The following is a 23,576-nucleotide window of genomic DNA, read 5'->3' as shown; positions in this document are numbered from 1 at the left end:
AAATGTTTTCATACCAGTTCATAAGCATAAAAATTTTAAAAAGTTACCAAGCACTCTTCATCTAGCAGCTCTAAAATGCCCATTTTAGCTTCAATAAGGTCAATGACTGGTTGGTTGTCATAAAAGTCTATAAGAGTCCATGGGATGTCTTCCTTCATATACTCCTCTTGTTCAAGTTTAAAGACATGCTATTAATGAAAAATGTCAACATTATGAAAAGCACATGTTCATAACTCAGGAACAAAATATAGGCATTTGGAAAACAATGGTAAGGTAAAATATTTGTGTAACATGCACTTAAGTATAATTCTGAAATATAAGAAAATCTCTTTTCTAAATATTGCTAATCTTTACAAAAAAAAGACACCAATCAACACGTACAGCTGCAGCAAAATATACATACATACCAGGTTAAATTGTTGTTGCAGTTTTTCATTAGCATAATTGATGCAAAACTGCTCAAAACTGTTCACATCAAAAGTTTCAAATCTGAAATACATTTTAAAAATTAGGGGAAGATACTATTAAATAGGAAAAAAAATACATGATCCCTTAAAAGTGAGTGCTAATGTCTCTATGGGACTTTGAGAGAAACTGGCTGCTTATAAGTAAATTACTTCCTAAACTTTCCGTTTCTTAGCGGCGGTCTACACTTACGGTGGTCTGTACAGTACAGACATTGCATGCCCAGCTAGCCTGGGTATAAACAGCAGAGTAGATGGTGAGGCACTGCTTAACTGAGTAGAGCATCCTACATGCCTGAACTCTATGCAATATAACCTACACAGCTCTCTACACGCTCAAGCAGAGCCTCCCATGTCTACACTGCTATTTTTAACCCTATTTTTAGCAGTGTAGTGTCCTGCTGCCAGAGCCTTTCCCCTCCGCAGTGCAAGATTCCAGCAGCAGGGAAAGTCTCCTCTCCTTGCCCTGCTGCCTCCCACTGCTGGAAACTTTAACTACCCCATATAGCTACACACCGCACTGAGAGTGGACACAGCCTGCCTTTCACTGCACTATGAAGCTACATGTACTCTACACACTGCTGCAAGTGAAGGCAAGGTCTTAGACATAATGACCAAAGCCCTGGTGTGTAATGGGGCTGCTCTGTGTTGCAATGGTGGAACAAAGCAACCCTAAAGCTAATGTATCCAGCCATCAGAGGAGCATCATCTCATCTCAAAGTGACAATACAACTTTAAATTGATTTCTCCAAATTTACTTCTGATAAGGTGAATATCAAAGACCAATGGCCTAAGATGTACTAAATCCAAGATCAAATGTCACCTTGAGAGACAGATATTGATATTCATGAAAATAAGTTCCCATTGCCCTTCATGCAAAAAGATTTTATGGCGCAGAAGACTGCATCCTTTTGATTAAATGGATGCCAATTCATTATAGAAACACATTTCCCAGATATGTAGGAATAAGAACGGGAAAATAGAGGAGAGTTCTATCATCTTAAAATAATTTTTTTCACCAGAGATAATCTTACCCATAAATGTCCAAAACACCAATAAAAGTGTGCTGCTTTCCAGAAAAATGCAAAGCTTTGTTAATTCTTTCCACAATGAAGTCAAACAGGTGAGAATAGATCTTCTTTGCCAAAGCATCCCTTGCATTAAGAGCTTGGAGTTTTGTCATAGGCTTTATTACAGTCTCTGAGGTAGTGATAATTTTTCGGTGGCACAACCATTGTGCCACTTTGTCATTGTCTAAATCCAGAAGTTCACAGAATATATTGAGATGTTTATCCTCCAGCTTTAAAGAAGAAAAATAAACATTACTAGATCTTATGAAAAGTTGTAACTAATGGATTATTACTAAGGCTAAGATTTTGTCATGGCTCCATTGAACTCAATAGGAACCCTTGCCACCAACTTCATCGGGGTAGGGATTTCAGCCTATGATTGGTGGTTTGGTTTAATTGGTTTTTAATAACACAGGCACTTCTTACACAGGCAAAACTCCTGTTGATGTCAATAGACATTTTTCTAGAGTAAGCACTGCTGAAGAGGACCATTTATACAACCAGGGATGGACCAATTAATCTGCACCTCATATGGGCTGGGGACAGCATAAGTGGCTTTAACCTGTCTTATGGTTTCCCTGACCTGGGATCACCAAGTGCTAGTGTGGTCCCATCGCACAAATCTGAATGGCCTTGAGGCTGACCTATTTTGCAGAGGCTGCAAACAGCCCGAAGGGGTCATTCCAGAAGCTGGGGATCAGCTGGATGCAGGGACATCTCAGCCACACACAGTTCTTTTGCTCAGCCCCTTTATGTCACGAGTGAGGAAGGGAGGGTGGCATAATCATCACCATTATGCTTCTATACCAGTTGAGGATTCTGCTAGGCGGGAGGAATCCCAAAGTGGCCTTAGTTTGCCCGGTTTATTGCTGCTTTATGCACCCCACACTTGAGACCAAGTCTTTTTTACACAGAATCTTGGCAAAGAAAGCTCACCAAGTAGGATGTCCCAAGACAGCCTGTAACAGAGGTAAAGGAAGGACCTGACAGGTAGCTGGGGAAAATACGAAAGGACTAGCAATGACCCACCAAATAAAAAAAACGAAATACAATTATTCAAATATTTGAATGAGCGAATGTCTTACACTGACTGAAGATTTTTCATCACCAACAGCTGTCATTTGCACATTGCCTAAGTGTAGGATGGCCGCCAATATTTTAAAAACATCCATCTGAAAATCCTCCTTCAGACCTTAAAAAAAATCCCTATTCATTTGAAATACTCAAAGCAATAAAAACATCCATTAATAAAAAGCATGATCTAGGAATACTTGCAATACTGTATATAATTATTAGCAACTCTATAAGGACTTGGTGAAGATACTGCTGCCTGCTGTGCAGAGCTATAACTCTGCCCTCCCCATCCCCAAAGAAGTAATTAGGGACAAATCCCTGCATTCTCCTGAGTGCTGCAGGGACAGTTCCGCTTTGCCCTTCAATAGATGACACAAGAGGGTAGGAAGACTCCTTACTCCCTTTCCTCCACTGCATGCCAGCCTGAGGCCTAGTCAGACTCTAGCTCTCAGTAATTTATACCACTAATAATGAAGACCAATTGCTAATAGCCAGTTGATGTTGCCAAGTCTCATCAAAGAAAATAGCAAAACAGCAGTGCCACAAATAAATTCCGCAGGTAACTACTACATATACTCCCTAGTATTTTTTCAAAACTTGTTTGTCATTGGTCATTTCAGAGCCAAGCTCACTTTGCTAAATTTATCAATACTTGTTGCCAAGTATTCTCATTTACCTAGTAGAGTGAATGTCTTCTGGGTCTCCATCATATCTGCTCTGTCATCGACTCCTTCGATAATAGTGTTGCCGCCCATTCTTGTATAATTAAATTCTTCTGCATGCCCTACAAATGAAAAGTAAAACTTATAACAATTAATGTACTTGGTAGTGGGACAGAGAGTCTTTCATCAATAAGTCAGTAGATATGAATGAAAATGCAGTGAAAGCTGTTGCCATCTGATAGTTCTTCTAAAATGAGCTCGTAGTCTTAGTGTACTTTCGAAACAAACAGGAATCCACATAACAAAACCAGTACAACTGACACTAACCGGCACCCCTTTTGGAAATCTAACAGAGGGCGAAGGATTGATTGGTAGGGAGATGAACTACCATTTTATGCTTGAGGCTGGGCCCTCCAGATTGCAGTTTAAGTGCACATGGAGCTTTTACCATGTCCTTGCTCTGTGAACAAATAAAGAAGCTTCCACTCCCCAGGACTGTCAATATGAAATCATTCACAAGCATATTCACTAAATAAAGTGTTAAGAGTGTGATTTTCAAAGACACCTAAAGACCTGATCCTGCACCTCTAAAGTTACTGGAAAAACTTTCCCACTGACTACAGTAAGAAGGCTCAAACCCTAGGCAATTTAGAGTAGGTCTACTCTGCAATGAAAAACCTGTGGCACCAAGTCTCAGAACCTGGGTCAGCTGATTCAGGTTCACGGTGCTCAGGCTTTGGGGCTAAAAATTGCAGTGCCTGGGCCCTCTCACCCCTCTCGCCTGAGCCCAAATGTCTACATTGCAATTTTATAACCATGGAGTAGGAGGCCCATGAGCCTGAGTCAGCTGACACAGGCCAGCCGCAGTCATGTCGTAGGACTTTTATTGCGGTGTGGACATCACGCTGCACAGGTCCCACTGAAAGTCAGTAAGATTTGTGCTCTAAGACACTTAGGGCTCTTGAAAATCCTACCCTCAAAATGTAACACTGCAAAGGTGAAGAATAGTTTACTTTCTTGAGACACACCCAATTTAAGATGCTTAAATTCTGGTTGCAGAGCAGAAGCACACAGCTGGTAGAATATGTGGTAATTTCGTTCATTCTCTGACTGCAAATGAAAGAAAAGAAAACCATGATACTAGAGTGAAAAATAAACGCGGAAAACATTTGGTATTTGACTATAATTGTAGAAGACTGAATGATTATCCAAGTGTAAATTCTATTGCAATCTAGTTTGAGTCAAACATTGTCTATGCTAAAATGGACATGCTTTTAGAATTCAGCAAGCATCTTGGCTGTGACAAAACCAAGTGCGCTTCCTCTCCAAACCCCATGTCAGTGTACAGAGTTCTTTGTCAAAACTGTTAATGTAATAACTGAGTCAGTTAAAAAACTAACAAGGGCTGGCAAATATAGCAATGTACACTGCTTCCTTTGGGAGTGCTAACAAACACTATTCATGGAAAGTGGAAAGCTCTCAGAACTATTTTTAATAACCATCTGTTAGATAACAGATGTACAGAGGTAGCTGTTCTGAATATCTGAGAAGTTATAAACATAACTACAAGCAAGCAGTACATTTTTTTGTGTTTTTGTAAAAAACAGAACAAAAAACAAGGAAAAAGAACAACTAACCAACTGCCAGATATTTTCCATGCTATTTTAGCACCATTGTTTCACAATACAATAATGACTGACACATAATTAGGCCCTGATCCTGCAAACACGTAAAACACACATTTAACGTTACATATATGAGAGAGAGAAGTGAGATATATTCATAAGTGTTTGCAGGATGAGAGCCTTAGAAAAATAGGTTAAATAAGATTCCATAATGATACAATTTTTGCATCTCAAAGTTTAGTGTTAACCACAACCTGTTTTGTTAATTTAACCTTGAAAAGATTTCACCTATCATGTAAAAACAACAAGGAGTCCTTGTGGCACCTCAGAGACTAAACACATTTATTTGGGCATAAGCTTTCGTGGGCTAGAACCCACTTCATCAGATGCATGAAGTGGAAAATACAGGAGCAGGTATCTTCCACTTCATGCATCTGATGAAGTGGGTTCTAGTCCACGAAAGCTTATGCCCACATAAACGTGTTAGTCTCCAAGGTGCCACAAGGACTCCTCAATGTTTTTGCTGATACAGACTAACACGGCTACCACTCTGAAACCTGTCACCTATTATGTGTTACTGAAAAAAGTTTGTTTCCAATGTGCTTCTGGCTTTATCAGGGCAAATAAAAAAAAAATCCATCTGATCATTTAAGGCATCTAAAATTAATGAGATCTTTGTTCACTTATATCTAACTTTTATTATAAGAGAAGAATTTCAATTGATTATGCCACCCTGAACAAACAACATGGCTTCCCAAAGTGGGAAGTGGAAATTTTGCTAACCAAGTTGCCAAAATCTCATTTTGGATAGAAGTTTTCTAACATTGTTGTGGCTTGGACAGTGCCTGAATTTGTCAATCGCTCAAATTATTCAGTTTAGAGAGCAGTCTAAGTGTTTAGATAGCTCATTGCCACAGTACCTGAGAGGGTTCAAAGTATCTACTTTCATCTTCCACTTAAACCTGTTCAAATAAATGACTTAATCTAGCCAAATCTCCAATGTGACAACTTGAAATTTGAGAATGAAGCAACACAGGTTTTGCTAGGGGAAAATAAGTTACATTACGGTTTGCTGTGCCATCTAAACTAATTGAACAAAATGAATAATCTTAATTTCAGTTAAGTAAACCTGCAGGAAAATTTTCAAATGCCTCAGCTTCATTTCCACTGTGTATTCTGATATCCTGAACATTGTTTCTTAAACAATGCAAATACAACACAGCACATGCACATTCATTCCTTCTCTCGCAAGAGTCAGCTCTAAACAACAATCTGAAATATAGAATTTCAAAATCCACACAAGCCACATAGTAAGTTCTCATTTTTATGCCACTATTAGGAATGACTCAAAATGGCCTCTCTGGGCAATGGGGCTTAATGTACTGCACAGAGCAGTTGATCCCCTAACTCCTCCTCCTCCCCCCTTGGCCCTGCCCCATCTTGGCCGCATGGAGCAGATATATTTTTGTGGCTTGAAGAGGGAAAAAACAACCATGTGGGGATATTGGTGGGAACATAATGTCTCACTAATTTTTTTCCCCTGTGAGATCAGAGCCTTTCTGCTCTCCTCCATATGGTGTAAGCAGAGAAGAAATATGCCATATATACTAATTCATAAGCCAAATATTTTTGGTAAAAATGTGACACATCAAATAGCGGTGGTCAGCTTATAAACCGGTCTACACCAAAATTTGATGATTTTAAACTCTATGGAATCATTGACTTGAATATCCAATACATTGTCGTTTTGTTTACCTGGAGCATCTGCAGGCATGGAGTCCCTTGGCTCCCTGTGGCTGTGGTTCGCCGTTCCCAGCCAGTGGGAGCTGTGGGAAGTGGCTCCCATTGGCTGGGAACGACAAACCGTGGACACTGGGAGCTGAAGGGCTCTGTGCCTGTGAACGCTCCAGGTAAACAAAAAGGCCAGGACCACTAGCAGCTTACCCTAATGGGTCAGGAGCCAAAGTCAGCCAACCCTGAAATATAGGGTCAGCTTATGAAAGGGTCATACAATTTTTGCTGTTTTTACCTAACCATCTTGGGGGGTCAGCTTATAAACGAACCAGCTAATGAACAAGTAAAAAAACATCGGTCTCTGATTCCAAACAAAGATTAATACAAATTATGCAATACTTCACTCATCTCTTTTAGTAGAATGCTAACAAAGTTAAGAGTTGTACAACAGCGATTTCAACGAAGTTGGCTTTTTAAACTTTATTTCACTTACTTGAAAGACAACTCTGGATTTCTCAAGCAGGTACGTCCTCATGTTGGCTCCAATGATTTGGTGTGTCTGATCAAAACTGATTTCAGTGTACTTCCCGAACCGACTGCTATTATCGTTGCGTGTGGTTTTTGCATTGCCTACAGCCTGTGAACATGGTGAACCTCTTTAATGCCCAAACAGTTTTAGTCAACGGAATCATTCATGCTGTCCAGTTTTCAAATGTGAACATTAAAGAAGAGTAACTCTCTCAAAATATGACTTAGATGCATAAAATGTCCAAAGTTTTATGTGCCTAATGATCAATTCGAACATCCAGAGATGGGATTTAGATGTTCTATTATGAGGCCCAAGTCTGGAAATTAGGCTCAGAATCTCTAGACAAATAATGTAACATGCATATATGAAATGCAATTCTATACAAACTACGTATTAAAATAAGTCTCCCTTGTGGACTGGGAGTCTCAACCTTTTTCTATCCACAACTACAAACCACCCACTACTTTTCCTACTGTAACCATATATCCAAGAATCTTTCCTGCTGTTGCAGACAAAATAATAAAACAACCCCCACATACTGCAATATACAAACATTTGTTTATTTTTCAAAAGTTCTTTGTGACGGTGTGTGTGTGTTGATTTGAAAATTTACATTTCAAATATACATAAAAAGATAAAGGCAAACATTTTCAAGTTTGGATTCCAAAATATAGAACCTAAATAAAGTGGCCAGATTTTCAGAGATGTTGAGATTCTAATCTCACTCAGAAATTAAAGAGAGATGTGGGTGCTTAGAACTTCTGAAAAATCAGACCTGTGATTTGGATGACTTAATATGGACTTCTATCTGCCACCACCTAGACTGAGTTCAAGATCACCTACAATTATACATTAACGCCCATATTAGATAGTGTTGTTGCCAAGTTATTACAGATGGTTCCAGTCGGAAAAGAAGGAATTTCATTTTTGAAAAAGTGGTTAAAGGAGAAGATGGTGACATGAAAAGTGTGACAGCACAAAACTGCAAAAAAACAAATAAGTATAGCCCACTGGATAGTTATATACATTATACTCAATACTTCACATATGCAAGAAAATTAAACATTTGTGACATGGAAAAAAGTGCACGTATATGTTGAATATTTTTGATGTAGCAGAGCATGTCACAGAACTGGGCTCTTAAAATGTATACAATTTACTAAGAGTTACTTGAATACCTGGAATGCTCATTGACTTCTACCATAGGAGCTCAGCAGCTTTCAGGATTCAGCCTTTAATGAATATAAAGCCCCTTTACTTATACATCCTTAAATTTACCTCTGTTATTGGATTGGATGCCAGAACTTTATCCTCCACATGCGCATTGCTGTTTGACTTACTGACTGTGGCAAAATATCTCATAGCATATCTAGCAGACACAGTTTTTCCAGCTCCTGATTCTCCACTGACTATAACAGATTGATTCCTGTTGTTTCTAAAACAGAACGATAGGAAGGAGATTTTAAATATCTTGCTAGTCTAAAAATATATATATGCATGGAGTAAATGTTATTGTGACCAGCACCACTGCCAGCTTTCATCTTCTCCTTGGTCTTTTGGCCTCTCCTGTTTTGTTTGTCCCCTGCAGGCTGTAGTCAACACAAATCACTGAGCTAGGACCACCTCTGTCCTTTTCCTGTGACAGGTATTAAGAAGGGGGTGTAAGTTCCAGAAACTCTCTACCCCTCAGTACCTCTTCGTAGAGGTTACAAGGTTCTCTTCTCTTGGAGGGTGGGCTGCTTGAAATTATCCAGACAAAAGGAATCTTAGCTCCTTGGACATTTACAAAACAAAAGTCAATTAATGTAACAAAATAATAGTATTTGCCACAAGATTTTTAAATTATATTTTAGAAGAAACAATTGTTAAACAATGAAAACATATAGTACCGTGCCATTTGTTTGTAAGCCTCTTCTGCCACAGCAAATATATGTGGATCCATATCCCCCATGTTCTGCCCACTATATGCATGGATAATGGCATCCCCATATATTGGCAACTGTTTATAGGGGTTCATTGCAACCAAAATGATTCCTATGAAAAAATAAACAGTACAAAGTCAGATGTATCATCCCATTTTCTACAATACCTAAGAAAAGGTAAGGTATTGAAAACTAGTAACCACAACTAAATTGCTGCGTAGTAAAAGTATTTACATCTGAACTAATCACTACACAGAGGCCTGATCACGGGATCAGTCCTTACTCATGCATAAATCACCCTGGCTTCATGAAACTTAATTAACAGATTTCAGGAAAACATAATTCTGATTCTATTGCACTTTCAGCAGCAAAGATTTAAACTTTTTAAAATTTTAGTTTAATCATTTATCTGAAACCCTGGGTGTCTTTACGTACCACTATAAGTGTAGATAAGTTTTGACTCCACAAAACGAACTTTAAGATTGTGTAGAACAGCAGGTTCATGGAGATAGCTAAGTGCTGTGAGGTCATTTTCACCAACAAGTATGTCAGGATTTCGCAGAGGTGGCAAAGGTGCTGGATCAACAGGGTAATTCAATTCCTGACAATACAAATTACATGAAACGCATGTGTAGATACATATTGAACTTTCTGGCTACCTTTGTCTTAACTGTTGCATGGATGATGGATCAGTATCTGATCTTGCATTCCGTGAACACCAGTTAACTTCCAATGACATCCATGGTCATTTCAGTGTACAAGGAATGAAAGATGGGGCCGCTCAATGTCTCATAAAAATAAAGATTTATTTCCTCTCTCTTGAATATATTGTACTGAAACATACCAAGTTTTTTTTACATGAAGCCTCTTCAATCAATACAGAGAGTGAGAGGTTTAATTTAAACAAAAAAACTCTGCAGTAGTTTAAATGCAATTTAGGGAGCATGAGTGTAGCCGGAGTGTCTTTTGCCCAGCTGTCCCAGGTACCGGAATGGCCTATGGTCTTACAGGAAGCTGGTCTTAAGTTAGCTTCTAAAGACAGTTCTAGCTTATCACAAATCTTTGACTAGGTGGGGAACATAAAGATGAGATAAAGTTACCTTTTCGTTCCCCACTAGTCCTAAAAAATCTGGGCCCTAATCTTCAAAGCCCTCTGTGGGACTGACCCAAATAACCCAAGAAAGGCCCTGGTTCTATATGATCATGTCCTTGTGCCATAAATAGATAGCTAAGGGTTAATGTTTCTTTTACCTGTAAAGGGTTAACAAAGGGAACCAAACACCTGACCAGAGGACCAATCAGGAAATTGGATTTTTCAAAGTCAGGGAGGGAATTTTTGGTCTGAAGTCTTTGGTCTGTCTCTGCAGCTATGAAAGGTTTTTCTATCTTCTAATCTTCTGTTTCCAAATGGGAAGTACAGGGAGAAAAACAATATAGGCTTTATGTGTTTTGGTTGTATTTACATGTGTGTAGCTTGCGGAATGTGTTCAAATGGAATCTCTTTGTGAATCAGACTGTTTTATTCATATTTTTTAGTAAGCAAATAGCCCTGTATGTCACTTGATGCATGTAGTTATATTCTGTATGTCTTTTTTCTTTCTTTTTATATAAAGTTTTCTTTAAGAACTTATTTGAAAGTTTTTCTCTCTGGGTAGAAGGAACGAAGGGGAGGGAATTCCTCTTTGTGTTAGATCTACGAAAGGGTGAAAACTCTGCAGCACCCAGGGAATGGTGGAGGGGAGGAGAGATAGAACTTTTCTGTTTTCCTTGTTTTGGGGTTTGTCTCTTTGTGGAATAAGGAAGACATGCTTAGTGGTAATTGTGATGTAAGAAAGATTGCATCAATACTCCCAGGTTAGCCCAGGAGAGGAAAGTCTGGTGGAAGAGAGAGGGGAAGGGAAGTGGGTTATTTCCCTTTGCGGTAAGACTCAGGGCTTCTGGGTCTTGGGGTCCCTCCAGGGAAGGTTTTGGGGAGACCAGAGGGGGCCAAAACCCTGGAATTTTTGGATGGTGGCAGTGAGATCAAAGCTAAGCTGGCAATTAAGCTTAGAAGGGTTCATGCTAGGCACCCAGATTTCTGGACGCTAAGGTCCAGATTTGGGAGTTAGGCTTATGATACCTTGTATGACAGCTACGTTCTATTGGAACAATGGAACGGTTATCCTGAAAAGTGACGTGTGTGCAGGAGAGGCAACTGGCTCATGATTGTGGAACGTGCTTCCCAAAGAGCTCAGAATAACCCTGGTCCTCACTGCCCTTTGAAAAAAATGTAACCCTCCCACTTTTCTGACCTATATTTCCCTCAATAACTCATCTTGTATCACAATTTTTAAAAAGTAGGCCTTATAAAATGGGGAAAGGAAAGAGAAACATAGTAATCTTCTTGTGTTCACATAAACAAATTTGTAAGCTGCACAGATACCAAGGTGATGGGTGCAGTAAAACAACTTACAAAGAGCTTCACTCCCAGCTCTATCTTTGCACCTCAGACAATCAGAGAAACATACAATAACATTCTCAGGCTAGGGAGATGTTCACGATGTATTTTGGAAAAAAGCAGTGTCACAAATTAGCAGTTCATAACAGTGTGGTTCTGCTGTATATGTACTATAAATCACACACTAAAGCAATGAGTTTACAAAAAAATTATGGACAAGCTCCTCAGCTAACACCATGATTGGCATAGTTCCTTTTTCCCTTGTCAGTGCAATGGGGCATATACTGGCAAGCACTGGATGCTAAAATTAAGCTCTTTACATTTTTTTGGGATTGCTACTTACTGTACAGTTTTAATGGCTAGAAAATCCTAAGATTGCAAGAAAATCAAGAACATCGTACTGGGCGCAGTCAGAAAACATCATACTGGACTACACAGACCAGTGATCTAATCCAGCCTCTCATTAAAAATTGAAATAACTATGTCTATTTTTTTCTTACAGTTCCATCTTCTAATAGTAGGTGAAGCACATGGTCTCCTGTTCTATAGTTCTTTGTGATTTCAGCAGACTGCCAAACTTCTTCGTTGTCAGGGATCCAAACCCTGTTGTACTACAGAAGCAGAATAAGATAAGCATTAACATAAGATAACGCCATCAGGGGTTCGTTCACCTGCACATCTACCAATGTGATATATGCCATCATGTGCCAGCAATGCCCCTCTGCCATGTACATTGGCCAAACTGGACAGTCTCTACGCAAAAGAATAAATAGACACAAATCTGACATCAGGAATCATAACGTTCAAAAACCAGTGGGAGAACACTTCAACCTCTCTAACTACTCAGTGACAGACATGAAGCTGGCAGTTTTGCAACAAAAAAACTTCAAAAACAGACTCCAAAGAGAGACTGCTGAACTCGAATTAATATGCAAATTAGATACAATTAACTGAGGCCTTAACAGAGACTGGGAATGGCGGGGTTATTACACTAATTGAACCTATTTCCCTATATTAAGTTCTCCTCACACCTTCTATGGGTCATCTCAATTATCACTTCAAAAGTTTTTTTTTTTCCCCTGCTGACGATAGCTCATTTCAATTGATTAGACTCTTCCTGTTGGTATGCATACTTCCATCTTTTCATATTCTCTATATGTATAAATATCTCCTGTCTGTGTGTTCCATTCTGTGCATCTGAAGAAGTGAGCTGTAGCTCACGAAAGCTCATGCTGAAATAAATTTTTTAGTCCCTAAGGTGCCACAAGTACTCCTGTTCTTTTTGCAGATACAGACTAACATGGCTGCTACTCTGAAACCTGTCATTAACTCTAATGCTATTTAAGGAACAGACTATCTTAAAAATACATTTTCCAGATTTTTTTTTAATGTGATCTAACAGTTAACATACAGGACTTGGAGGCAGGACTCCTAGGTTTTATTCTTGGTTCCACTAAGGACTTACTGCCTTACCATGGGCAAATGCCTTGTGCTTTAATTATATTTGTAAAAAGAGATATACAGTGTAACCTCAATTATCCAAAGATCTCAGAAGTGCTGGCTGAACAGAGTTTCAGGTTAGGAAGGAAGCAGAGCACTCTCAATTAAGGACACTGAAAAGAGTAAAATCATGCTTACTGCAGAAGCTCTAATTCTAAGGAGGATGCACAAGTATTACACAAGTCCAGGAGTCTTATTCTGTATGATTTACATGATCACTTCCTTAAAACCACGTAAGGGGAGATTCAATTTAGGAAACATTTTGCAAAAGAAAATACCTATGCACTTACTTTTCTTTTTATATGATTAAGAACAAACTCCACAGAATAATCTCTCAGGTCCCTGAAGACAGACTTCAAAGCCTCCTGGATGGTTTCCCTATTTACAGCCAGCCGGCCAGCTGGTTCAGCAGGAATTTTCACACTTTAGGGATTTTAGCTCAGCCCCTGAGTTAAAGCATTCTGCCCTAAAAGCACCTTACGCTTGATGTGAGCTGCTGAACTGGATGTCTTTATATGTTTAAAGAACTGACCAAAATTCTTTGTAGAAGAGTTGTGAAACAATGTTTATTGAAGCGTCCTGAGCTCCTCAAAAGTAATACTGCTACTTAGGTACAAAGTATTAACAACTTGCTATGATACCTGTACATCTTGAATATGCTTTAATCATGAGACTAAGGACAAAGCAGTGCAGATGTTCCTGTAGAAACAGTCACTTAAAAGTATAAAATTTAAGTTATATAACAAAAGTGGAACGAGTGTGTCCAGCTACCATCAATATAGAGTATATTCTCTGTCTCTCTAAACTACTGTATTTATTAGATAATTTCATTTAGAACCAATGCCGGTCTACATTTTTAATAAATTTCCACGGCCACTTTAAATAATTATCAAAGACCTGATTATCTGTTGTTTATACTGAGTTTGCTCTGGCACAGACCATCTGTTCTTCCTACTGTGAAGTCATAATGCTTTGTTTATGACATCATAGTCATCTCCATAGTAACAGATTGATGTTAACCACAACAGCATTATGACTTCACTGAAAGAACAAGCAAAACTATCAACAGACTAAGGTGGGAAAATTCTTATCTGAAGAGCACATCTCTTTGACAGCAACCAGGGAACAGAAATTATGTAGGAGAAGTCCTTTTGTACAAATGATCTCTGTACAAATTTGCTTCTGTGTGACTCTCTCTTTACAGCACTACTGCCTTCCTCTGCTGATTCATTTAAACTAAGAGGCATTCTGTTACCTGATTACTGCCACTAAATCGCATGTGTGAAACCAGACAAGAATTGAAACTAACCACTGACAAAACAATCAAATCTCTACTTCTATTCTGCGAGTGACATAAGAAATACAGTATCATGATAGTAATCTACATTTCCATAACGTCTTCTAGTCAAGGATCCTGAAGCACTTTACAAACACGAAACACTAAAAGAATGAAGCCTCAGAATATGTCTATAGGATAGGGATCATTGTGCCCATTTCACAGATGGGATAACTGAGGCACAGAAAGGTTAAGTAGCTAGCCTAAGATCTCTCAAAAGGTAAGTGGCAGTGGCAAAAATAGGATCTTGGGGCCCTATTTTCCTGCCACAGGATAAAACTCCCATCGAAGTCAATGGAAGCTCCTATATTTATGTCCTGCAGCAGACTGGTCTCCTGTTTCCTAGCGCTGTGCTTGTGCCTTTAAAGGCCACCCATACTCCTCGCCACATTAAAAAAGAGAAATAATATCAGGATAACCCTTTATTTTAATAGGCCACCATAGATGACTATCAGACTTCACTAGTGGAAACCAATGCAAATGTTGAAAATCAATACTAGTGAATGAATTTGAATAAGGAACAGCACTGATTAACGGCTTTGGTATTCTGAATGCAGACTGGCTGTTCTAGTGCAGGGGAAAATGACATTTACCCAGACTAATGATATCATCAACATGAAATTCTGAACAATTACCAATCATAAAAAAAAACAGGGTTCTTGCTATAATTTTCTGAACCAAACAAGCAACTTATTAGTGAAGGATAACAAAAAGGACATGCCAAAGTTTGAAATGCTAATTACATTTAAAATCATTCATTTCTAATTGCTAAATTTTCCTTTTCAAACTTTTGTATTCAGTAATTGAGCACTGACTAGATTTTACCCATTACAGAAAAAATCCTATAGCAAAGAGAGCTTTAAAGATCGGCTTTACAGTTTCATATATTAGAATTCAGATCTTGCACCTTAATGGAGTACTCATGTAATGGAACGTTTTTTTGGACTTTAGAAACTTGCTCGTTATAACATTGAGATCACAGTACGATTTTGTATGTGTAATACTTCCTACAGGTATTATTGTGCATAACAAGATAGGATGCATTCATATTCTGCATCAAACTAGCATTCCAGAAATGATTAATAGATTCATAGACTCCAAGGCCAGAAGGGACCACTGTGATGATCTAGTCTGACCACCTGTATACACAAGATCTAGAACTTCCCCAAAACAATTCCTAGAGTAGATCTTTAGAAAAACATCCAAATTTTATTTTCAAATTGCCAGTGACGGAAAATCCACCACTACCCTCATTAAATTGTTCCAATGGTTAATTTTCAGTTAAAATTTATCCCTTATTTTCAGTCTGAATTTGTATAGCTTCAACCTCCAGCCAGTGGCTTGCATTATACCTTTGTCTGCTAGTTTGAAGAACTCATTAACAAATATTTGTTCTCCATGTAGGTAGATTGTACTCAAGTCACCCCTTAACTTTTTCTTTGTTAAGATAAACAGATTGAGCTCCTTGAGCCTATCACTAAAAGACATGTTTTCTAATCTTTTAATCATTCACGTGGCTCTTCTCTGAATCCTCTCCAATTTATCAATATCCTTTTTTTTTTTTTTTCAGTTGGCTCCACTTCCCCGCTAAACCAGGCTAGATTTTAAACCACTAATACAGATTTCTTCCTCAATTGTGAGACTGTGGCATTTTGGGCATCTAGAAAAGTGTTCTTAAACAATTCCCAATCATCACTCACATACTTTTGGTTAAATTCTTCCTTTCAGCTGATTTGGTTCATAATTGTTTTCAACTTCACGAAAATGGCCCTTTAAAGAACCAAGTTTTTATTTATTTATTTTTTATATATATAACTGATCTGGATTTTAATCTATTTGCACATTATAAATGTTATCAAGTCATGATCACTTGTAGCACAGCTACCACTAATTTTTTGTTTGTGATCAGTACCTCTTTATTTGTCAATATGATATGGACACCAAAACAGTAGCAATGATTTTTATTCTCAGCTCTAGCACTTATAGCAAAAACACACTCTTCAAAATGAAATAATACCAGAGCTGACAATCTTAACATCCACTGTCAGAGTTTACTTCCAGAAAATGTCAGGCCTTCCCCATCCCCCGATGGTCTCTTCTACCATCCCTTTCCTAAAAGGCCTCTCTCTGCCACATCCCCTTAATATAACAGTAAATAAAAATAAAAAATAAAACCATAACAAATAATAGGTGTTCTGTTAAAAATATGCTAAAATCACTTCCATTTTGTGGTGCAGGTTAAGACCATTTGTTGACTTCCCTTAAAATCTTGAGGCAGGGTTTCTAAATCTTTTTCCATACTGTGTACTACATCTTAATAGAGAGAGTTTTATTCTTCCAATTTGTTATGACATAACATCCCTATGACAACTGCTGCAACTGATTACATGGAAAAGCAACATTAATAAAGTATTTAGGCTGGTATTTGCAAAGGTGTCAAAGGGAGTTAGGACCCCAATTCCTATTGAATTTTAGTGGGATCTAGATCTTAACTCCTTTAGGCTCACTGGAAAATCCCAGCCATAATGCTCATTTCTGTGTCTTTAATAAGTATTTTTTCCTTTGAAAAAGAAGAAAAAAAAAAAAAAAAAAGGAACAGAAAACAACACTTCACCCTTTGCTCTCACTTCATCTTCCCTCAGACCTGCTCTGCTTCATCCCATGTCCTCTTTGGACAAATATCCAGAAAAAAACATGTGCACAAGAAACAATCATCATACTATTATTTTTTGTTCTTGTTTTTTAAACAGTTGTTCACAGAGACTCTGAAGTGAAATCCTGCCTCGCTGAAGTCAATAACAAAACTTGCATTGACTTTAATAGAACCCAGACTCACCCTGATATTTTTCCTCTGCTACTCTGGATAAAGTCTGTCGCATCTTACGCACATTAACATGCACAATTTCAGCTTTACGTGGTCGGCAAAAAAGAAAAATAACAATTTTAATACTGTACCTGTAGTGCGGGCGATTCTCCCATCATTACACTCAATGTAATTTTGACTATATACACTTCACTTACGCGCTGACTGCGGAACGTAAATGCACAGACCTGTAGTGCTCAGCTGCCTCGTTCCCACTTCCTCATGCCAATTGCTCCTACTGTCAGTGGGTTCGAGTCCTGTTTTCTTCTCCTCCTCTCTGTAGCACTGACCCCCCCAGGACCATGTAGGCTGAATCTCTTACTCCAACTGCTTTAGAGACATCCGAGCTTTCAAAAGACCACTATGGGAATACTCTCTAAAATGTGACCCACAAAGGATTTTAGAACAATGGTTTGTACCATTTTTGCTTCTGTTGATATAGAAAAAAATGTCTAATCCCCTTTTTCAAGTCATCTTCCAGGACTCCAGATAGCTGGTATGAGACCATATGTCACCACTTCTTTGAAGGCACTAGCTTGTTCTCCAGAATCACAATTTTAATTTAAAAAAAAAAAAAGCTAAGTGTCTAGCTTTTATGCTGCCAAAAAAAACCTCAATAATGTGAGCTGAGTGTAGACGAAGCAGAGGTAAGTCTGCAGAGAACCTGGAAAAATAGTTCTCTGAGGTGCCCCATTCATCTCAGTGAAGTGTTATCTCAGATGCCCAGGGATTATCATTTGAGAGAGAGAGAGAGAGAGAGAGAGAGAGGGTCACATGGATGCCACAAATGAGATGGTGTTTGCGTAATGCCACTATTTACTCCTTTTCCTCTAATCAGGTGGTGTCCCAGGAGCCTACCAGAATTTATGGACATATTCAACCCCTCTCAAGGGGGAGTAAGCTCAAGGAGCCTCATGGAACCTACCATATTTTGAATATCTGCATAATCTCATGAGTAGCATCTTATTTTGGTGACTTGCATGGACAAAGTTCATTTTGGGGGTGAAGCTCAGAAAAATACCACCACCTTTTCCCCCTGCATCTAACCTCTGGCAACCATCATCAAGAAACTTGATGGTACCATACATATCATTCAGTGAACATCTTTCAAACTTCCAATGCCCTTCATGAGTCTGTTTGGTGATGCCCACAAAATAAGGAACATTTTGCATATTATTAAGATATGCAAAGTCACAAAAGTCTTTCTTGAACAACTACAATCCACAGTAGTGAAATTATTTTTGCCTAAGCAATCAAAGATAACCCCAAAAATCAAACTACTGATATATTGTATACCCAAATAAAAGGTGTTGATTAATAATATATATGAAGAAGAAATGTTAACTATTTTCTTGTCTTGAAATACCAGGCTACACTTTTGCTTTTATCATTGCCACATATGTTGATTTCATGGGTATTTAAGATACTGTATACATATTTACATATGCTAAAATAGAGCATTTCAATAAATATTATTCTAACTAAACCAACAGTATTATAATCAAACTGCATAGCCTAGATTGAGCATGATCATATGTGAGAAACTAAACTATGCTTATGTAAAGAACAAAAAATGCATGTGACCAAAGTATTCTTCAAAAAGTGTCCCAGCAGTTCCAGGTGCCTCCATTGGTAAATGTAACCAGCCAGCTTAAGGTCAATTTAATTGAACCCTACCTTACAAGTAAACACAGAGAGTTTACTTATTCTTCTTTAAAGTTACACCCAGTCTTCCCCCACCTGTATGATACTATGCTGGATTCAAGAATAGAGTGTGTTATTTTAGCTTCTCAAAAAGAATTTTAGCCACTCAGAAAGAATTACTTATGTGCAAGTAATAAGATGAATAATTATAGTCAGTCCAGACATCTAGAGTTAAACTTGTAATGACATTATGTATTATGGCAGAACAGAGATATTTGATTATAAGTTAGTAATACACAGACACGGTGTTTACCTTAGTTATTTAAAGAAAAAAGTTAAACAGACAAATTCTTTACCATGACATTATAGTGACTGGGGAAAAAACAGGAAGTAAATTACACAAATAAAAAATTCAGTTTACATTTTGAAGAATAAATTTCCTCTTTAGCTTCATGAATGACCAATTATATTCAAAGTTTACCCCAAAGGTGAGAGTTGATATTCTGTATTTCAAGGTGCTTATTTCAGAATTGAGTGAATAACTAGTTTAGCTTGTTAGGACTTCTGCATAAATAATGCCTCATACTCCCCCAAATAAATATCAAAAGTTTCAAATAAAAGTACTCTTCCATGATACCCACTTAGGGATTTTAAAGCCTACTTCAGTTCACATCTATGATACCTGATAGATTATTTTAAAAAGTTCTCTCATGTGAGGAACAAACTGCATACCCGTGGAATGAATTGCATTAACTTGAACAAACAAATTAAAAACATTCAAACTATATGAGTATCTCTGGCCAGCCTTTAACCTAAAGATGCCCTTCCCACAGTAAGCAATAATAAATCCGTAATTCTTCTTTTATTCTATACTGAAGCAAGAAGAGATGAAATATTGTTCAAAAACTTATTCACTTTTCTTTTTCAAATTACATAAAAATGTTAATTGCATTCGTGTGTGTCCTATAGAGCTGTATACTGATATAGCCCATATCCTGCTCCTTAGATGCTGACTGTATTTTGTCTCATTAGTCATGTTAATATTTTCTGTATGTCTGGCTGTCTCACTTTTTGCTATATAACTATATGATCATAGTCAGAATACCAATTCTATATAATATTTGTAAAAAACAAATGCAAGTACGATCATTTTGTACAACTTTCCCAGATTGTGTCTTGGTCTTGGATATAACTAAAGACTAACACACTATGTTTTAGGTATGTCTAAAGAGGCACTACTTCTACCAGTTCAATATACTGAACCACATCAGTGGGTGAGGGGAGTGAGATTGATTTAATAATCTAAGTTAAAACTTCCATGGGTTTCCTACTGCATCTTGTCTTATCTGTGGCTGTTGGTCTTATTTTACATATACTTATGCACATGCTTTACTAAATGGACTACTCACATGCTTAAAATTAAGCATGTACTTAAGCATTTGTAGGAGTGGGTTTTATGGATGTGTTTTAGATTAAGATTTCTTTCTTTACGTCTTTTATAGCGCTGACTGCGTATTCAGAGCGGAATAATATAAAAATGGGTCACCAAATATTAAGTCTTATTTATTCTTTTCTGACTTTAACAATGAAACCAGTAAATAAACATGGTTAAAGTAAAAATATCCTCAGCTACTGATATAGCCATCCATGGCTCATGCGCTGGTAGCCAGGAGCTGCACCCAAGGATTCCTCCATACAAGGGGAATTCCTCACAAAATGGGATCCCCTGCATTTCTGCTCTACTTTCTATCTCCAGGGCAAAGCAAACTCACTGGACTTGATAACTGGTCCCACAGTATGCAAACTGTAAAGTGATCATAATGGTAATAAACACTTAGCAGTTGATCTAAAGGTGGATAATGCTTATGGATGGGTAAAGGGAGGAGGCATAAGGAAGTGGAGTGACTTGCCTTACCTCACTTTGGTGTCAGGAACTGGGAACAGAAGCCAGGTCTCATGATTCACAACAGCATTTCACTTCTGTTTCATTATTATTGCCTAGCTGAAGCTCTACACAATTGTGTAAATGTTTGGTTTATTTATTAAAGCAATTCTGTAGGCAGTCAGACTTGAAGAATCATCCAGGCAGGAGAATCAGCTCCTTTCTAAGTGACAGTGTCCTTATTTTAGTTTAATAAATAACCTATAGATATAACAGAAACCTGCATTTTACTAGCCCAGTTCAGTCCTGGGAGAGTGGTAAATCATAGCTACTTATTAAAACCAGTCTCTTGGGTGAAAATCATGATTGGAAAAATCATGATATTTTCCTATAAACATTTTTTTTTAGATCTCAACAGCCTACTATAAATTCAGCCTCTCACAATATCTGGTGCTTGTCTTAATGCCCCAGTTCCTGGAGTCCTGTGATTATGGGGAAGCCTAGTTTTCATTTAGAAGAGTGAGGGGGCAGGGAAGAAATTCTGGTTCCACTGAAGTCAATGGGAAAACTCCCATGGACTTCAAAAGGGCCAGGATTTCCCCCTACTTTTCCAGCTGTCATGGTTGCAGAGAAGAGGGAACAACTGTGAAGCCTAGAGTACAAAAACCAGAAGGCAGATCCAAAGCCCCCAGAGGTGCGTGAGGGGGTTTTAATCTCATGGTTTTGGGGGGCTGGGCTCACGATTTCTGAGGGACGGGGGTCGGCAAGGTTGTGCATTTACTCTCCAGTCCCATACCCCGGAGGCAGAGCATAACCCGGGCCAGGGACCCTCTGGCGCTGCCCTGGCGCCAGGCACATCCGGCTCGCCCTGCCCACCAAAAACGTTTTTCCTCAGTCCATTCCCAGAGCGGCAGGTGTCCCTGCCCTGAGCGCAGCGGCTCCTCCCTCCCCCGGCCCGCTGGGACATGGCCCCGGCCGGACAGGGGCCCCCGCAGCCCCACTCGCCTCACCTGCGTGTAGAGCTCGGCCATCGCCATGGGGCCGCTGCTCCGCGCCTCGGGGAAGAAGCCGAGCTCGCTCCGCTGCTGGCAGCTCCCGGCCGGGCCCAGGGGCGGCCCGCACCGCCGCGCCAGGTGTGTTCCGCTCCCGAGCGGGGTGGAGCCCAGCCTACACCGGACCTGCCGCCAAGGGCCTTCACCCCCCCAGACAGAGACCAATCCGGTTTCACACAGATTTTCCTCCCCACCCGCCAGCACAGGCCTTCATCCTCCTCCTCCGGACAGAGACCGATCCGGCTTCACACACATTTGCCACTCCGGACAGAGACCCCTCCCAGGGGCCTTCCTCCCCCCCTCCGGACAGAGACCAATCCGGCTTCACACCCCGCCAGCCAGAGACCCCTCCCAGGGACCTTCACCCCTCTGCACCCCCCCGACAGAGACCAATCCGCTTCACACCCCGCCAGCCAAGAGACCCCTTGCGGGGCCTTCACCGCCGACAGAGATCAATCCGGTCACACCCCGCCAGCCAGGGACCCCTTCCAGGGCCTTCACCCCCGACAGAGGATCAATCGGGCTTCACCAGCCCCGCCAGAGACCGTCAGTAGTTTCCCCAGGAATTGAATTAGGGGGGTGTTCAAATTTTACAGGGGAGGTGTCAGGGCCAATGAGATAGATAAAAGAGATAGAATAAAGTAAATATTGTTAGGATAATGCAAATTTAATAAGATAATGCAAGTTACTCCAAAACACATAAACAATATAATTTGTTTTTAAATGTATTTAATTTAAATTGACTTTTTGAAAGTAGCCATCATGGATAAAGAGGAAGTCCTCTCACGGATTAGTAACTGGTTAAAATATGGAAAATAAAGGGGAGGATAAGTATCAAGTTTTCAGAATGTAGAGATAAATAGTGGTATCCCTGAGGGGCCGGTACTGGACCATTACTATTCAATATACTCGTAATGATCTGGAAAATGGGTAACAATGAGTGACAAAATTTTCAGATGATACAAAACTATTCAAGATAGATAGTTTAAGTCCCAGGAAGACTGCGAAGAGTTACAAAGGATCTCACAAAACTGGTGACTAGGCAGCAAAATGGCAGATGATATTCAATGTTGATAAATGCAAAATAATGCACATTGGAAACAATCTCAATTATACATACAAAATGAAGGAGTCTGAATTAGCTGTTAACACACAAGAAAGGAGTCGTGGAGTCATTGTGGATAGTTCTCTGGAAACATCCACTCAGTGTGCAATGGCAGTCAAAAGGCAAACAGAATGTTGGGATCATTAAGAAAGGATAGATAATAAGACAGAAAATATCATATTGCCTCTATATAAGTCCATGGTGTATGTACATCCTTGAATACTATGTCAGATCTGGTCACCCCAGCCCTAAAGAGATATAGTGGAAAGGAAAAGGTACAGAGATGGGCAACTAAAATGATTAGGGTATGAACAGGAGGAGAAATTAAAATGACTGGGAAATTTCAGCCTAGAAAAGAGATGACTAAGGGGATATGATAGAGGTCTCTAAAATCTTGACTGGTGTGAAGAAAGTGAATAAGGAAAGTTTTTAATCCTTCACATAACACAAGAACGAGCAGGTTTCTGAGTAGCAGCCCTGTTAGTCTTATCCACAAAAAGACAGGAGTACTTGTGGCACCTTAAGAGTTAACAATTTATCTGAGCATAAGCTTTTGGGCTACAGCCCTTCATCAGATGCATAGAATTGAACATATAGTGAGGGATATATATATATACATACAGAAAACATGAAAAGGTGGGAGTTGCCCAATCAACTCTAAGAGGCTAATTAATTAA

General features: G+C 39.1%; 1 protein-coding gene across 3 annotated transcripts in view; it reads right to left on the bottom strand.

Annotated features, from left to right (window-relative positions):
• The window catches only part of MYO5C (myosin VC), a 60,902-nt gene extending 39,055 nt beyond the window's left edge, over positions 1-21,847 (bottom strand). For all 3 annotated transcript variants that reach the window (XM_032778608.2, XM_032778611.2, XM_032778610.2), the window contains exons 1-12: positions 21,753-21,847; positions 12,018-12,128; positions 9,516-9,681; positions 9,048-9,192; positions 8,437-8,593; positions 7,123-7,266; positions 4,299-4,380; positions 3,285-3,392; positions 2,620-2,726; positions 1,499-1,764; positions 408-489; positions 48-188 (exon numbers count right to left, since the gene is read on the bottom strand). In XM_032778608.2, the coding sequence (XP_032634499.1) occupies positions 48-188; positions 408-489; positions 1,499-1,764; positions 2,620-2,726; positions 3,285-3,392; positions 4,299-4,380; positions 7,123-7,266; positions 8,437-8,593; positions 9,048-9,192; positions 9,516-9,681; positions 12,018-12,128; positions 21,753-21,779 (1,536 nt within the window). In that variant the 5' untranslated portion in view covers positions 21,780-21,847. The remainder of the gene's footprint in view (positions 1-47; positions 189-407; positions 490-1,498; positions 1,765-2,619; positions 2,727-3,284; positions 3,393-4,298; positions 4,381-7,122; positions 7,267-8,436; positions 8,594-9,047; positions 9,193-9,515; positions 9,682-12,017; positions 12,129-21,752) is intronic.
• Positions 21,848-23,576: the final 1,729 nt, after the last annotated feature.

Source organism: Chelonoidis abingdonii, chromosome 9 (genome assembly GCF_003597395.2).
Source record: "Chelonoidis abingdonii isolate Lonesome George chromosome 9, CheloAbing_2.0, whole genome shotgun sequence".
Taxonomy (NCBI): Eukaryota; Metazoa; Chordata; order Testudines; family Testudinidae; genus Chelonoidis; species Chelonoidis abingdonii.
The sequence above is the reverse complement of the archived record's forward strand: the minus strand, read 5'-3'. Positions and strand labels throughout refer to the sequence as shown.